The sequence below is a fragment of the Chlamydomonas reinhardtii genome, chromosome 10, assembly GCF_000002595.2.
Source record: "Chlamydomonas reinhardtii strain CC-503 cw92 mt+ chromosome 10, whole genome shotgun sequence".
Lineage (NCBI taxonomy): Eukaryota > Viridiplantae > Chlorophyta > Chlorophyceae > Chlamydomonadales > Chlamydomonadaceae > Chlamydomonas > Chlamydomonas reinhardtii.
In genome coordinates, this window is record NC_057013.1 from 4,732,566 (window position 1) to 4,747,185 (window position 14,620).

At 63.3% G+C, this 14,620-nt stretch overlaps 4 protein-coding genes across 4 annotated transcripts; all 4 read left to right on the plus strand.

The window, feature by feature from the left end:
* The first annotated feature begins 52 nt into the window (after positions 1 to 52).
* Positions 53 to 3,301, plus strand: CHLRE_10g453707v5 (uncharacterized protein). Its single transcript, XM_043067009.1, has 3 exons — positions 53 to 1,697; positions 1,834 to 1,968; positions 2,213 to 3,301. Exons 1-3 carry the CDS (start codon positions 81 to 83, stop codon positions 2,378 to 2,380), a joined length of 1,920 nt encoding a protein of 639 aa, XP_042920406.1. The 5' UTR covers positions 53 to 80; the 3' UTR covers positions 2,381 to 3,301.
* Positions 3,302 to 3,422: 121 nt separating this feature from the next.
* On the plus strand, positions 3,423 to 7,704 carry CHLRE_10g453728v5 (uncharacterized protein). Its single transcript, XM_043067010.1, has 4 exons — positions 3,423 to 4,929; positions 5,066 to 5,200; positions 5,448 to 6,430; positions 6,831 to 7,704. Exons 1-3 carry the CDS (start codon positions 3,823 to 3,825, stop codon positions 5,715 to 5,717), a joined length of 1,512 nt encoding a protein of 503 aa, XP_042920407.1. The 5' UTR covers positions 3,423 to 3,822; the 3' UTR covers positions 5,718 to 6,430; positions 6,831 to 7,704.
* A 638-nt stretch (positions 7,705 to 8,342) lies between these two features.
* Positions 8,343 to 11,404, plus strand: CHLRE_10g453750v5 (uncharacterized protein). Its single transcript, XM_043067011.1, has 2 exons — positions 8,343 to 10,017; positions 10,154 to 11,404. Exons 1-2 carry the CDS (start codon positions 8,389 to 8,391, stop codon positions 10,358 to 10,360), a joined length of 1,836 nt encoding a protein of 611 aa, XP_042920408.1. The 5' UTR covers positions 8,343 to 8,388; the 3' UTR covers positions 10,361 to 11,404.
* A 178-nt stretch (positions 11,405 to 11,582) lies between these two features.
* CHLRE_10g453766v5 (uncharacterized protein) lies at positions 11,583 to 14,404 on the plus strand. The gene is made up of 4 exons (XM_043067012.1): positions 11,583 to 11,700; positions 11,889 to 13,200; positions 13,337 to 13,471; positions 13,716 to 14,404. The coding sequence occupies exons 1-4, from the start codon at positions 11,696 to 11,698 to the stop codon at positions 13,881 to 13,883; spliced, it is 1,620 nt and encodes a 539-aa protein (XP_042920409.1). The 5' UTR covers positions 11,583 to 11,695; the 3' UTR covers positions 13,884 to 14,404.
* The last annotated feature ends 216 nt before the right edge of the window (positions 14,405 to 14,620 follow it).

The window sequence follows — 14,620 nt, forward strand, 5'->3', positions numbered from 1 at the left end:
CAAACAATACTTGCGCCTGGCTTGGCATGCCCTTTTGAATGCACAACACTGTCCTGCAAATCATCAATCAAGTAGCGAGAATGGCGCAAGTCGATGACCATGCTCTCGAGGTTCTTGGCGAGGACCTTTGGGCGCGCCTCACGCCTGAGCTCATCCAAGAGATCAGTAACTACTTGCATCCTAACGAAGTTATTAGCAGCGTCAAACTGCTCAACCGGGAGATCGCGGAATGCCTCCGCGACAGCTTTCGCACTTACGTTCTGGGCTGCAAACAAGGGGACCGAGTATGGAACCCTGAAAAGCCACATCACGCGGAGCAGCCCTGGCCGGGCCGGGACTTTGTGGCGCACTGGGGTGGGCCCGGCCCCTGGCGCAGCCTCAGCCTGGCCCAACGTCACCGGCTGCTGTGCCTAGCGGCCTCGTCGGGCCACCTGCCCAGCCTGGACGCGGCGCTGGCTCACTGCGGCTGCACTCTGACCTCAGGGGCTCTCACTTCAGCAGCGGCCGGCGGCAGCGTGGCGGCTTGCGAGCGGCTGCTGGGCGCGGGCGCTCCGGCGAGTAGTGAGGTGGCAGCGGCGGCGGTTGGCCACATGCCCGTGCTGCGGCTGCTGCTCGACCGCACAAGGCTATCAACAATAGAGTCATCGTACACTGCAAGCTGCGCTGCGGCAGCACGGGCGGGCCAGTTGCCGGCGCTGCAGCTGCTGCTGGATTCGCCAGCAAGCGGTGCTGTCCGTGCACGGGTCCTTCGGGAAGTCGCTGCTGGCGCCTGCGCGGGCGGGCAGCGAGACATCCTCGCTTGGCTGCAGCAGGCGCACGGCTACAGCCCCAGTCTGGTAGACGCCGTAGCGGCGGCGCGGGGGGGTCAGGTGGCGTTGTTGGAGCAGCTACTGCCGCGGCTGGTTCTACAGCCGGACCGCTTGGAATCTGAATCGGCATCTGGCGGAAATGCCGCAAAGCAGCCCCTATACCGGAGGTGGATAGTGCTTGAAGCTATCACCGCCGGCTGCCCTGTGGAGGTCCTGCAGCGGCATTACCACCGGCTGTGGTCGGTGGCGGCGAACGAGAACGCGAACGAGGCGCGGAGTGAAGATGCTGCAGCAGCAGAGGCAGCAGCATCCAGTAGCAAAATTCGGCGGCAACTTCTGCTGGCTACTGCGGGCAGCGGCACGGCCTGCTGGGGCAGTAAGCTGGACTTTTTCATGTCGGCTTGGGGCCCAGACGTGGTGGCGCGCGAGCTGCAGCAGAGGTTCGACCTTACAGCTTTCTGCAATGCTGCAGCGTTGCGACCAGACTACGCGCAGCGGCTGCGGCGCCTGCACGCAGCGGGCATGCCCCTGGGAGTGCAGGCGCTGAGGTATACAGCTAGGTTCGGGCACATCGACGCGCTCACGTACCTCTTAGACGAGGCCGGCGCACCCGCAGCAGCCATTGACACGGCGTTTGTGCGGTCCTATGTATCTGAGCGCGGGCCTCAGCTTGCGGACTCGCAACTGCTAAGGTTGCTGAAGGAGCGTGGCTACGCTTTCACAGCAGCAGACGTGAAGGCGGCAGCGCGCTGGGGCTGGCCGGATGAGCCACTGATTGCGCTGATTCAGATGGCAGTGGACGGTGACTCAGGAGATGACAATGGGAGCCACTGGTCAGCAGCATTCAAGTATGCAGCCATCGGCGGAGCCAGCACTTGTGTTCTACAGGTGCGCTGGTGATGTTGTAACCCGTCTGCTGTCTGGTGTGTTGTCAAGGAGTGCTGTTTCAAGGGCTTCCATTAATGATGGCTGACCTTCATGCTACGGTAATGAGGCAATGTGACTGAGTCTCTCACTGCCGCAGGCGCTGCGGGCGCGCGGCGCGGCTGTGGACCTGGCGGCGGTGGCGAAGGGCGGCAGCGAGGAGGCACTGGACTGGGCGGCGGCGGAGCTGGAGGCGGAGGGGAAGGGACGCGGCTTCGGTGGTGGTGCGCTGCTGGTGAGTGTGAGTGGTCGCGAAGATATCGTGCAAGCATACTTTGAAGGGGAGAAACCACGGAGCTGGGTGTAAGCCTATGAAACTGCCTTCGGGACATCCGGTAGCTTTTATCGTCTTACACTGTGCAGACACTTTCATTCCGTGAACTCAGCTACCGTCAGTTTACACGGCGGCGTCACATGCATCTCTATAGCCTAAACAATCCCTTTGACGTGCGCCGCCTGTATGTTTCCTACTGATGCAGACGCCACTGCGGGAGTCTGAGGTCCAGTGTGTACACGAGCGCGGCAACCTCGCCGCACTGCGTTGGCTGCACCGGCGCGGACTGCTGGACGGCCGCAGTGTGAGCCGGCTGGCTGGCCGCGTGGAGCTGGGGGTGGCGCCTGCAGCAGCCGGAGGGGTTGAGCACTGAGCAGGGCGGCTGCATGGGGGCAGAAAAGTGTCAGTGGATAGGGTAGGGCAAGTACTGGCGGCGGAGACTGTGGGGGCTCTTGGGCCATCAGCGTTCTGAGTAATTTGGCCAAGCGTTTGCTGAGAGCAGACTCCATGGCTGCTTAAGGTCGCTGGCGGTTTGTTTGGGTTCTCCGCCCCAGCCTTGGTCGTGGCATGTACGGTATGTTGGCAAATGCAGACGGCATCACGCACGTAGGCGGACAGGGTGCATGCGAGGAGAGGGAATGCTTGAGGTTGGGGCACTGTGTGAGGACTGAGGGCCGTGCTGCTGCTGCGTTTGCTGCTTGCGAGGTAGGGCACAGTAGTGGCACGGTGGCCTGCTGGCGGGCGACACGGCGCCGTGTGGGGGGTAGCTACTTGGCACAAATGCACGCACCAGCATGGACCGGCATGGACGGCTCATGTGCACAGCTAGCTAACGTGCGTGCGTGCGGTATCGCCAGATGCTGCAGCGTTCGTGGTGTTCTGGTATGTTGGTGGTAGAGGCACGCACGTCGCTGCCGGCGGCTGGAGGTTGTTGCGGCAGGCGGTGGCGTGCTGAGGGGCGCATGCCGCCTTGCGGTGCGGGCGGCAGGAGGCACTGTGTAGCAGCGTGAGCTGGGAGGTTCGAGCTGGTGGGAGCTGCGCGGTTGGGTCCATGCCGGGGCGCTAGGTTGGACTGGCTGAAGCTGCTCGCGGTGCCGCCGTCGCTGTCGCCGCGCTCAACGGGGCCGCCCCATGCACGCCGCAGTGGCACACGGGTGCTCATAGACTGCTAGTGGGATGTTGGGACCCCTAGCATGGGGGTGGCCTAGCTGACATCCGCTGCCAAACAATACTACTTGCGCCTGGCTTGGCATGCGCTTTTGCATGCACAACACTGTCCTGCAAATCATCAATCAAGTAGCGAGAATGGCGCAACTCGATGACCATGCTATCGAGGTTCTTGGCGAGGACCTTTTGGCGCGCCTCACGCCTGAGCTCATCCAAGAGATCACTAGGTACTTGCATCCTAATGAAGTAATTAGCAGCGTCAAACTGCTCAACAGGGAGACCACGGCATGCCTCCGCGACAGCTTTCGCACTTTCGTTCTGGGCTGCAAACAAGGGGACCGAGTATGGAACCCTGAAAAGTCACATCACGCGGAGCAGCCCTGGCCAGGCCGGGACTTTGTGGCGCACTGGGGCGGGCCCGGCCCCTGGCGCAGCCTCAGCCTGGCCCAACGTCACAGGCTGCTGTGCCTAGCGGCCTCGTCGGGCCACCTGCCCAGCCTGGACGCGGCGCTGGCGCACTGCGGCTGCACTCTGACCTCAGGGGCTCTCACTTCAGCAGCGGCCGGCGGCAGCGTGGCGGCTTGCGAGCGGCTGCTGGGCGCGGGCGCTCCCGCGAGTTGTGAGGTGGCAGCGGCGGCGGTTGGCCACATGCCCGTGCTGCGGCTGCTGCTCGACCGCACAAGGCTATCAACAATAGAGTCATTGTACACCACAAGCTGCACGGCGGCAGCACGGGCGGGCCAGTTGCCGGCGCTGCAGCTGCTGCTGGATTCGCCAGCAAGCGGTGCTGTCCGTGCACGGGTCCTTCGGGAAGTCGCTGCTGGCGCCTGCGCGGGCGGGCAGCGAGACATCCTCGCTTGGCTGCTGAAGGCGCACGGCTACAGCCCCAGTCTGGTAGACGCCGTAGCGGCGGCGCGGGGGGGTCAGGTGGCGTTGTTGGAGCAGCTACTGCCGCGGCTGGTTCTACAGCCGGACCGCTTGGAATCGGAGTTGGCATCTGGCGGAAATGCCGCAAAGCAGCCCCTATACCGGAGGTGGATAGTGCTTGAAGCTATCACCGCCGGCTGCCCTGTGGAGGTCCTGCAGCGGCACCACGACCGGCTGTGGTCGGTGGCGGCAAACGCGAACGCGAACGAGGCGCGGAGTGAAAATGCAGCAGCAGCAGAGGCAGCAGCATCCAGTAGCAAAATTCGGCGGCAACTTCTGCTGGCTACTGCGGGCAGCGGCACGGCCTGCTGGGGCCGTAAGCTGGACTTTTTCATGTCGGCTTGGGGCCCAGACGGGGTGGCGCGTGAGCTGCAGCAGAGGTTCGACCTCACAGCTTTCTGCAATGCTGCGGCGTTGCGACCAGACTACGCGCAGCGGCTGCGGCGCCTGCACGCAGCGGGCATGCCCCTGGGAGTGCAGGCGCTGAGGTATGCAGCTAGGTTCGGGCACGTCGACGCGCTTACGTATCTCTTAGACGAGGCCGGCGCACCCGCAGCAGCCATTGACACGGCGTTTGTGTGGTCCTATGTATCTGAGCGCGGGCCTCAGCTTGCGGACTCGCAACTGCTAAGGTTGCTGAAGGAGCGTGGCTACGCTTTCACAGCAGCAGACGTGAAGGCGGCAGTGCGCTGGGGCTGGCCGGATGAACCACTGATTGCGCTGATTCAGATGGCGGTGGACGGTGGCTCAGAAGACGCCAATGGCAGCGACTGGTCAGCAGCATTCAATTATGCAGCCGTCGGCGGAGCCAGCACTTGCGTTATGCAGGTGCGCTGGTGCTGTTGTAACCCGTGTGCTGTCTGGTGTGTTGTCATGGAGTGCTGGTTCAAGGGCTTCCAATAATCGTGGCTGACCTTCATGCCACGATAATGAGGCAATGTGACTGAGTCTCTCATTGCCGCAGGCGCTGCGGGCGCGCGGCGCGGTTGTGGACCTGGCGGCGGTGGCGAAGGGCGGCAGCGAGGAGGCACTGGACTGGGCGGCGGCGGAGCTTGAGGCGGAGGGGCAGGGAGGCAGCTCTGATGGTGGTGCGCTGCTGGTGAGTGTGAGTGGTCGCGAAGATGTCGTGCCAGCATACTTTGAAGGGGAGAAACCACGGAGCTGGGTGTAAGCCTGTGAAACTGCCTTCGGGACATCCGGTAGCTTTTATCGGCTTACACTGTGCAGACACTTTCATTCCGTGAACTCAGCTACCGTCAATATGCACGACGGCGTTACATGCATCTAAATCGTGAACAGTCGCCTCCCTTTGACGTGCGCCGCGTGTATGCTTCTTACTGATACAGACGCCACTGCGGGAGTCTGAGGTCCAGTGTGTACACGAACGCGGCAACCTCGCCGCCCTGCGCTGGCTGCACCGGCGCGGACTGCTGGACGGCCGCAGTGTGAGCCGGCTGGCTGGCCGCGTGGAGCTGGGGGCGGCGCCTGCAGCAGCCGGAGGGGTCGAGCACGGAGCAGGGCTGCTGGTGGGGGCCAAAAATAAAGTGTCAGTGGATAGGGTAGGGCAAGTACTGGCGGCGGAGACTGTGGGGGCTCTTGGGCCATCGGCGTTCTGAGTAATTTGGCCAAGCGTTTGCTGAGAGCAGACTCCATGGCTGCTCAAGGTCGCTGGCGGTTTGGTTGTGCGCTCCGTCCCGGCCTTGGGCTTGGCGTGTTGGCCATTGCAGACGGCATAACGCACGCAGGCGGACAGGGTGCATGCGGGGAGAGGGAATGCTGGAGGTTGGGGCACTGTGTGAGGACTGAGGGCCGTGCTGCAGCTGCGTTTGCTGCTTGCGAGGTAGGGCACAGTAGTGGCGCGGTGGCCTGCTGGCGGGCGACACGGCGCCGTGTGGGGGGTAGCTACTTGGCACGAACGCACGCACCGGCACGCGCCGGCATGGATGGCTCATGTGCACAGCTAGCGTGCGTGCATGCGGCATCGCCAGATGCTGAGCAGCAAGAGGGCATGGACTTAGTACCGTCTGTGCACCATGAGGCGTTCGGGGTGCGCGTTGGTGATGTTGGTTGTCGGTGGTCGTGGCTGAGCCAAGTGAAGGTAGACAGGCGTGTCGCTGCTGACACAGGCTGGATGGCGGTTGCACGAGGCACGAGGTGCCCCCATGCAGCAGACACGTAATAACAAGGCAAACGAAGGCGCGCGACGATGACAGCGTGCATTATGGGAACGTACATAATTGCGTGACATAATTGCGGTGAACTAGGTCGACCGGTTCCGGATGGTCGGCCGTCTTGGACTGTCCGATGGACGACCCTGCAATCCGTTCTGGTTGGCTGCTTCCATCCATTGTCTCTACATGCAACGTCAGCCTGCTGCTGTGTCTGCCGATTGAACAAACTACGCTGCCCGCTAGCAGCCATTACCTGAGGCAGCAGCAGCCGCCAGCCGCCAGCCGCAATCAAGCAGCGTCCACCTTACTTGGCGCGCCGGCACTGGCATCTTCATTGCCGCTGCACTGCCACCGACCGGCCGTTGCACTGCTGCAACCTCAGGCTCCCGCCGTCCCTCGCCGCAGCGCAGCTGGAACCATGCTGGCAACCCCTCTGCCTAACGGCAGCGGAACAGTGGCCGACCTGGTGGTGGGACGCGTCGTCGTCCGCCACTACCATCGTGCCTGCTTGAGGGGCACTGTGCAGGTTACGGTTGCACCCGACCCCGCGCACCCCAGGGAGAAGCTCGTGGAGCTGCGGTTCTGCAGGAACAACGGCACAGAGGAGGTGGAGTTCGCGGTGGACGGGGAGGCCGCAACACTCGTCATTAATTGGAGGCGTTTGTGAAGAGCTTCGGCATCACTGAAGACGGCGGATTCTTTGGACTCCAGGGCATCCGCGTGCGGGAGGTGCAGTTCACGCTGGAGCACAGGTCGGAGCGGAACGGGCATCTAAACGGACCACTGACGGTGCGGTTTGAGTGGGAGCTGTCGGGGGCCGTTCACGATGTGGTGATCAGCACCGGCTTTGGGAAGATCATGTGATGTGTGTGTGATGGGACAGTATTAAGGCATGTTGGTGAAGTCCCGTAGGGTTCAGACTAATGCCCAGACCCCAGCAGATGGCAGACAACTGAACAACGGCTGGTCGAACGCCGGAGTGACTGTACCGACAAGTTGCTGGCTGGCTGGAAGTTTGCTGACGCGCATTCCTCACGCTCCTTGCGCCCGGCCATACGTGTGTGACCGAGCATCGGGCACGCCAACCCGCATCAATAAACACGCTTTGACCAACCTGTACAAGTGTGCCGGCGAACCTCGAACGCATTGGAACCTAGGAGATGCACATGGGTGGGGCATGGCTGGCTTTCGGGAGGGTAGCTCGGCCTGCAATCCACAGAATGTTGGACAGCAATTGCATTGCTTGGGATGCAGGAGATGATTACAACCAGGTCCAATAAGTTGTGGGGCTTGCAACATGGCATGGTGTCAGTGGCATCAATTATGGCTAAAGCCGGCTCACTGGCTGAGCGCTGACTGCTGGGGCCGGCTGGCTGGCTTGCAGCACCGCGTCTAGGCGCCTTGCGGCTATGCTGGACATTACGTCATTAGGATTGTGTTCGTGCTACCTTGCGCGGCGACGGTGATGACGTTGCAGCGGCGTGTGCGGCGGAGTGGCACCAAGCCGCCGAGGCGGCGCTGACAGGGAGGCACGCACGTCGCTGCCGGCGGCTGGAGGTTGTTGCGGGAGGCGGTGGCGTGCTGAGGGGCGCATGCCGCCTTGCGGTGCGGGCGGCAGGAGGCACTGTGTAGCAGCACAGCGGCTTTGAGCTGGGAGGTTCGAGCTGGTGGGAGCTGCGCGGTTGGGTCCATGCCGGGGCGCTAGGTTGGACTGGCTGATGGTGCCTGTTGGGTTTTGACGTGCGATCGGAGTATGCTGGATCTAAGAGGGCGGCGCCTCACGCGTGTGGTTACCGGTAGTAGTCACGGGCGGGCGAAAGGCGGGCGCGTCCGCACTGGAATGTGTGCACGACACGTGGGTAAGCGTCGGATTGTGTATGTCAGGACACACGGCAAGCCGCCCGCGGTGCCGCCGTCACTGTCGCCGCGCTCAACGGGGCCGCCCCATGCACGCCGCAGTAGCACACGGGTGCTCCTAAACTGCTAGTGGGATGTCGGGACCCCTGGCATGGGGGTGGCCTAGCTGACATCCGCTGCCAAACAATGCTACTTGCGCCTGGCTTGGCATGCGCTTTTGCATGCATAACACTGTCCTGCAAATCATCAAGTAGCGAGTATGGCGCAACTCGACGACCATGCTCTCGAGGTTCTTGGCGAGGACCTCTGGGCGCGCCTCACGCCTGAGCTCATCCAAGAGATCAGTAGCTACTTGCATCCTAATGAAGTTCTTAGCAGCGTCAAACTGCTCAACCGGGAGATCGCGGAATGCCTCCGCGACAGCTTTCGCACTTTCGTTCTGGGCCGCAAACAAGGGGACCGAGTATGGAACCCTGAAAAGCTACATCACGCGGAGCAGCCCTGGCCCGGCCGGGACTTTGTGGCGCACTGGGGCGGGCCCAGCCCCTGGCGCAGCCTCAGCCTGGCCCAACGCCACCGGCTGCTGTGCCTAGCGGCCTCGTCGGGCCACCTGCCCAGCCTGGACGCGGCGCTGGCGCACTGCGGCTGCACTCTGACCTCAGGGGCTCTCGCTTCAGCAGCGGCCGGCGGCAGCGTGGCGGCGTGCGAGCGGCTGCTGGGCGCGGGCGCTCCGGCGAGTTGCGAGGCCTATGGACAGGCATGTGTGGCAGCAGCGGCGGGTGGCCACATGTCCGTGCTGCGGCTGCTGCTCGACCGCACAAGGCTATCAAAAGCAGAGTCATCGTACACTGCAAGCTGCGCTGCGGCAGCACGGGCGGGCCAGTTGCCGGCGCTGCAGCTGCTGCTGGATTCGCCAGCAAGCGGCGCTGTCTGCGCACGGGTCATCAGGAATGCCGGTACCGGCGCCTGCGAGGGCGGGCAGCAGGACATCCTCGTCTGGCTGCAGCAGGCGCACGGCTACATTCCCAGCCTGGTAGACGCCGTAGCGGCGGCGCGGGGGGGTCAGGTGGCGTTGTTAGAGCAGCTTCTGTCGCCGCTGGTTCTACAGCCGGACCGCTTGGAATCTGAGTTGGCATCTGGCGGAAATGCCGCAAAGCAGCCCCTATACCGGAGGTGGATAGTGCTTGAAGCTATCACCGCCGGCTGCCCTGTGGAGGTCCTGCAGCGGCACCACGACCGGCTGTGGTCGGTGGCCGCGAACGCGAACGAGGCGCGGAGTGAAGATGCAGCAGCAGCAGAGGCAGCAGCATCCAGTAACAAAATTCGGCGGCAACTTCTGCTGGCTACTGCGGGCAGCGGCACGGCCTGCTGGGGCCGTAAGCTGGACTTTTTCATGTCGGCTTGGGGCCCAGACGGGGTGGCGCGCGAGCTGCAGCAGAGGTTCGACCTCACAGCTTTCTGCAATGCTGCAGCGTTGCGACCAGACTACGCGCAGCGGCTGCGGCGCCTGCACGCAGCGGGCATGCCCCTGGGAGTGCAGGCGCTGAGGTATGCAGCTAGGTTCGGGCACATCGACGCGCTCAAATATCTCTTAGACGAGGCCGGCGCACCCGCAGCAGCCATTGACACGGCGTTTGTGCGGTCCTATGTATCTGAGCGCGGGCCTCAGCTTGCGGACTCGCAACTGCTAAGGTTGCTGAAGGAGCGTGGCTACGCTTTCACAGCAGCAGACGTGAAGGCGGCAGCGCGCTGGGGCTGGCCGGATGAGCCGCTGATTGCGCTGATTCAGATGGCGGTGGACGGTGGCGCAGAAGACGCCAATGGTAGCGACTGGTCAGCAGCATTCAATTATGCAGCCATCGGCGGAGCCAGCACTTGCGTTCTGCAGGTGCGCTGGTGCTGATGCAACCCGTGTGTTGTCTGGTGTGTTGTCATGGAGTGCTGGTTCAAGGGCTTCCAATAATCGTGGCTGACTTTCATGCCACGATAATGAGGCAATGTGACTGAGTCTCTCATTGCCGCAGGCGCTGCGGGTGCGCGGCGCGGCTGTGGACCTGGCGGCGGTGGCGAAGGGCGGCAGCGAGGAGGCACTGGACTGGGCGGCGGCGGAGCTGGAGGCGGAGGGGCAGGGAGGCAGCTCTGATGGTGGTGCGCTGCTGGTGAGTGTGAGTGGTCGCGAAGATATCGTGCAAGCATACCTTGAAGGGGAGAAACCACGGAGCTGGGTGTAAGCCTATGAAACTGCCCTCGGGATATCCGGTAGCTTTTATCGTCTTACACTGTGCAGACACTTTCATTCCGTGAACTCAGCTACCGTCAGTTTACACGGCGGCGTCACATGCATCTCTATAGCCTCAACAATCCCTTTGACGTGCGCCGCGTGTATGCTTCTTACTGATACAGACGCCACTGCGGGAGTCTGAGGTCCAGTGTGTACATGAGCGCGGCAACCTCGCCGCACTGCACTGGCTGCACCGGCGCGGACTGCTGGACGGCCGCAGTGTGAGCCGGCTGGCTGGCCGCGTGGAGCTGGGGGCGGCGCCTGCAGCAGCCGGAGGCGCCGAGCGCTGAGCAGGGCTGCAGGATGGGGGCAGAAAATTGTCAGTGGATGGGGTAGGGCAAGTACTGGCGGCGGAGACTGTGGGGGCTCTTGGGCCATCGGCGTTCTGAGTAATTTGGCCAAGCGTTTGCTGAGAGCAGACTCCATGGCTGCTTAAGGTCGCTGGCGGTTTGGTTGGGTTCTCCGTCCCAGCCTTGGTCGTGGCATGTATGTTGGCCATTGCAGACGGCATCACGCACGTAGGCGGACAGGGTGCATGCGAGGAGAGGGAATGCTTGAGGTTGGGGCACTGTGTGAGGACTGAGGGCCGTGCTGCTGCTGCGTTTGCTGCTTGCGAGGTAGGGCACAGTAGTGGCACGGTGGCCTGCTGGCGGGCGACGCGGCGCCGTGTGGGGGGTAGCTACTTGGCACAAATGCAAAGGCATGGACCTGCATGCCTCATGTGCACAGCTAGCGTGCGTGCGTGCGGTATCGCCAGATGCTGCAGCGTTCGTGGTGTTCTGGTATGTTGGTGGTAGAGGCACGCACGTCGCTGCTGGGGGCTGGAGGTTGTTGCGGGAGGCGGTGGCGTGCTGAGGGGCGCATGCCGCCATGCGGTGCGGGCGGCAGGAGGCGCTGTGTAGCAGCACAGCGGCTGTGAGCTGGGAGGTTCGAGCTGGTGGGAGCTGCGCGGTTGGGTCCATGCCGGGGCGCTAGGTTGGACTGGCTGAAGCTGCTCGCGGTGCCGCCGTCGCTGTCGCCGCGCTCAACGGGGCCGCCCCATGCACGCCGCAGTGGCACACGGGTGCTCATAGACTGCTATTGGGATGTCGGGACCCCTGGCATGGGGGTGGCCTAGCTGACATCCGCTCCCAAACTTTACTTGCGCCTGGCTTGACATGCGCTTTTGCATACATAACACGAATGGCGCAAGTCGATGACCATGCTATCGAGGTTCTTGGCGAAGACCTTTGGGCGCGCCTCACGCCTGAGCTCATCCAAGAGATCACTAGGTACTTGCATCCTAATGAAGTAATTAGCAGCGTCAAACTGCTCAACCGGGAGACCACGGCATGCCTCCGCGACAGCTTTCGCACTTTCGTTCTGGGCTGCAAACAAGGGGACCGAGTATGGAACCCTGAAAAGTCACATCACGCGGAGCAGCCCTGGCCAGGCCGGGACTTTGTGGCGCACTGGGGCGGGCCCGGCCCCTGACGCAGCCTCAGCCTGGCCCAACGTCACCGGCTGCTGTGCCTAGCGGCCTCGTCGGGCCACCTGCCCAGCCTGGACGCGGCGCTGGCGCACTGCGGCTGCACTCTGACCTCAGGGGCTCTCACTTCAGCAGCGGCCGGCGGCAGCGTGGCGGCTTGCGAGCGGCTGCTGGGCGCGGGCGCTCCCGCGAGTTGTGAGGTGGCAGCGGCGGCGGTTGGCCACATGCCCGTGCTGCGGCTGCTGCTCGACCGCACAAGGCTATCAAAAGCAGAGTCATCGTACACTGCAAGCTGCGCTGCGGCAGCACGGGCGGGCCAGCTGCCGGCGCTGCAGCTGCTACTGGATTCACCAGCAAGCGGTGCTGTCCGTGCACGGGTCATCAGGAATTCCGCAGCCGGCGCCTGCGCGGGCGGGCAGCGGGAGATCCTCGCCTGGCTGCAGCAGGCGCACGGCTACAGCTCCAGTCTGGGAGACGCCGTAGCGGCGGCGCGGGGGGGTCAGGTGGCATTGTTGGAGCAGCTACTGCAGCAGGTGCTACAGCCGGACCGCTTGGAATCTGAGTTGGCATCTGGCGGAAATGCCGCAAAGCAGCCCCTATACCGGAGGTGGATAGTGCTTGAAGCTATCACCGCCGGCTGCCCTGTGGAGGTCCTGCAGCGGCACCACGACCGGCTGTGGTCGGTGGCCGCGAACGCGAACGAGGCGCGGAGTGAAGATGCAGCAGCAGCAGAGGCAGCAGCATCCAGTAACAAAATTCGGCGGCAACTTCTGCTGGCTACTGCGGGCAGCGGCACGGCCTGCTGGGGCCGTAAGCTGGACTTTTTCATGTCGGCTTGGGGCCCAGACGGGGTGGCGCGCGAGCTGCAGCAGAGGTTCGACCTCACAGCTTTCTGCAATGCTGCAGCGTTGCGACCAGACTACGCGCAGCGGCTGCGGCGCCTGCACGCAGCGGGCATGCCCCTGGGAGTGCAGGCGCTGAGGTATGCAGCTAGGTTCGGGCACATCGACGCGCTCAAATATCTCTTAGACGAGGCCGGCGCACCCGCAGCAGCCATTGACACGGCGTTTGTGCGGTCCTATGTATCTGAGCGCGGGCCTCAGCTTGCGGACTCGCAACTGCTAAGGTTGCTGAAGGAGCGTGGCTACGCTTTCACAGCAGCAGACGTGAAGGCGGCAGCGCGCTGGGGCTGGCCGGATGAGCCGCTGATTGCGCTGATTCAGATGGCGGTGGACGGTGGCGCAGAAGACGCCAATGGTAGCGACTGGTCAGCAGCATTCAATTATGCAGCCATCGGCGGAGCCAGCACTTGCGTTCTGCAGGTGCGCTGGTGCTGATGCAACCCGTGTGTTGTCTGGTGTGTTGTCATGGAGTGCTGGTTCAAGGGCTTCCAATAATCGTGGCTGACTTTCATGCCACGATAATGAGGCAATGTGACTGAGTCTCTCATTGCCGCAGGCGCTGCGGGTGCGCGGCGCGGCTGTGGACCTGGCGGCGGTGGCGAAGGGCGGCAGCGAGGAGGCACTGGACTGGGCGGCGGCGGAGCTGGAGGCGGAGGGGCAGGGAGGCAGCTCTGATGGTGGTGCGCTGCTGGTGAGTGTGAGTGGTCGCGAAGATATCGTGCAAGCATACCTTGAAGGGGAGAAACCACGGAGCTGGGTGTAAGCCTATGAAACTGCCCTCGGGATATCCGGTAGCTTTTATCGTCTTACACTGTGCAGACACTTTCATTCCGTGAACTCAGCTACCGTCAGTTTACACGGCGGCGTCACATGCATCTCTATAGCCTCAACAATCCCTTTGACGTGCGCCGCGTGTATGCTTCTTACTGATACAGACGCCACTGCGGGAGTCTGAGGTCCAGTGTGTACATGAGCGCGGCAACCTCGCCGCACTGCACTGGCTGCACCGGCGCGGACTGCTGGACGGCCGCAGTGTGAGCTGGCTGGCTGGCCGCGTGGAGCTGGGGGCGGCGCCTGCAGCAGCCGGAGGGGTCGAGCGCTGAGCAGGGCTGCAGGATGGGGGCAGAAAATTGTCAGTGGATGGGGTAGGGCAAGTACTGGCGGCGGAGACTGTGGGGGCTCTTGGGCCATCGGCGTTCTGAGTAATTTGGCCAAGCGTTTGCTGAGAGCAGACTCCATGGCTGCTTAAGGTCGCTGGCGGTTTGGTTGGGTTCTCCGTCCCAGCCTTGGTCGTGGCATGTATGTTGGCCATTGCAGACGGCATCACGCACGTAGGCGGACAGGGTGCATGCGAGGAGAGGGAATGCTTGAGGTTGGGGCACTGTGTGAGGACTGAGGGCCGTGCTGCTGCTGCGTTTGCTGCTTGCGAGGTAGGGCACAGTAGTGGCACGGTGGCCTGCTGGCGGGCGACGCGGCGCCGTGTGGGGGGTAGCTACTTGGCACAAATGCAAAGGCATGGACCTGCATGCCTCATGTGCACAGCTAGCGTGCGTGCGTGCGGTATCGCCAGATGCTGCAGCGTTCGTGGTGTTCTGGTATGTTGGTGGTAGAGGCACGCACGTCGCTGCTGGGGGCTGGAGGTTGTTGCGGGAGGCGGTGGCGTGCTGAGGGGCGCATGCCGCCATGCGGTGCGGGCGGCAGGAGGCGCTGTGTAGCAGCACAGCGGCTGTGAGCTGGGAGGTTCGAGCTGGTGGGAGCTGCGCGGTTGGGTCCATGCCGGGGCGCTAGGTTGGACTGGCTGAAGCTGCTCGCGGTGCCGCCGTCGCTGTCGCCGCGCTCA

What these genes read in the sequence shown, in the direction of transcription:
- CHLRE_10g453766v5 (XM_043067012.1), top strand. An exon ending in CCAGCACTTGCGTTCTGCAG is followed by an intron (nt 13,201 to 13,336) that starts GTGCGCTGGTGC and finishes TCATTGCCGCAG; the next exon opens with GCGCTGCGGGTGCGCGGCGC. An exon ending in CTGATGGTGGTGCGCTGCTG is followed by an intron (nt 13,472 to 13,715) that starts GTGAGTGTGAGT and finishes TTACTGATACAG; the next exon opens with ACGCCACTGCGGGAGTCTGA.
- CHLRE_10g453750v5 (XM_043067011.1), top strand. Translation starts at nt 8,389, where the DNA reads ATGGCGCAACTCGACGACCATGCTCTCGAGGTTCTTGGCGAGGACCTC. An exon ending in CCAGCACTTGCGTTCTGCAG is followed by an intron (nt 10,018 to 10,153) that starts GTGCGCTGGTGC and finishes TCATTGCCGCAG; the next exon opens with GCGCTGCGGGTGCGCGGCGC.
- CHLRE_10g453728v5 (XM_043067010.1), top strand. Translation starts at nt 3,823, where the DNA reads ATGCCCGTGCTGCGGCTGCTGCTCGACCGCACAAGGCTATCAACAATA. An exon ending in CCAGCACTTGCGTTATGCAG is followed by an intron (nt 4,930 to 5,065) that starts GTGCGCTGGTGC and finishes TCATTGCCGCAG; the next exon opens with GCGCTGCGGGCGCGCGGCGC. An exon ending in CTGATGGTGGTGCGCTGCTG is followed by an intron (nt 5,201 to 5,447) that starts GTGAGTGTGAGT and finishes TTACTGATACAG; the next exon opens with ACGCCACTGCGGGAGTCTGA.
- CHLRE_10g453707v5 (XM_043067009.1), top strand. Translation starts at nt 81, where the DNA reads ATGGCGCAAGTCGATGACCATGCTCTCGAGGTTCTTGGCGAGGACCTT. An exon ending in CCAGCACTTGTGTTCTACAG is followed by an intron (nt 1,698 to 1,833) that starts GTGCGCTGGTGA and finishes TCACTGCCGCAG; the next exon opens with GCGCTGCGGGCGCGCGGCGC. An exon ending in TCGGTGGTGGTGCGCTGCTG is followed by an intron (nt 1,969 to 2,212) that starts GTGAGTGTGAGT and finishes CTACTGATGCAG; the next exon opens with ACGCCACTGCGGGAGTCTGA.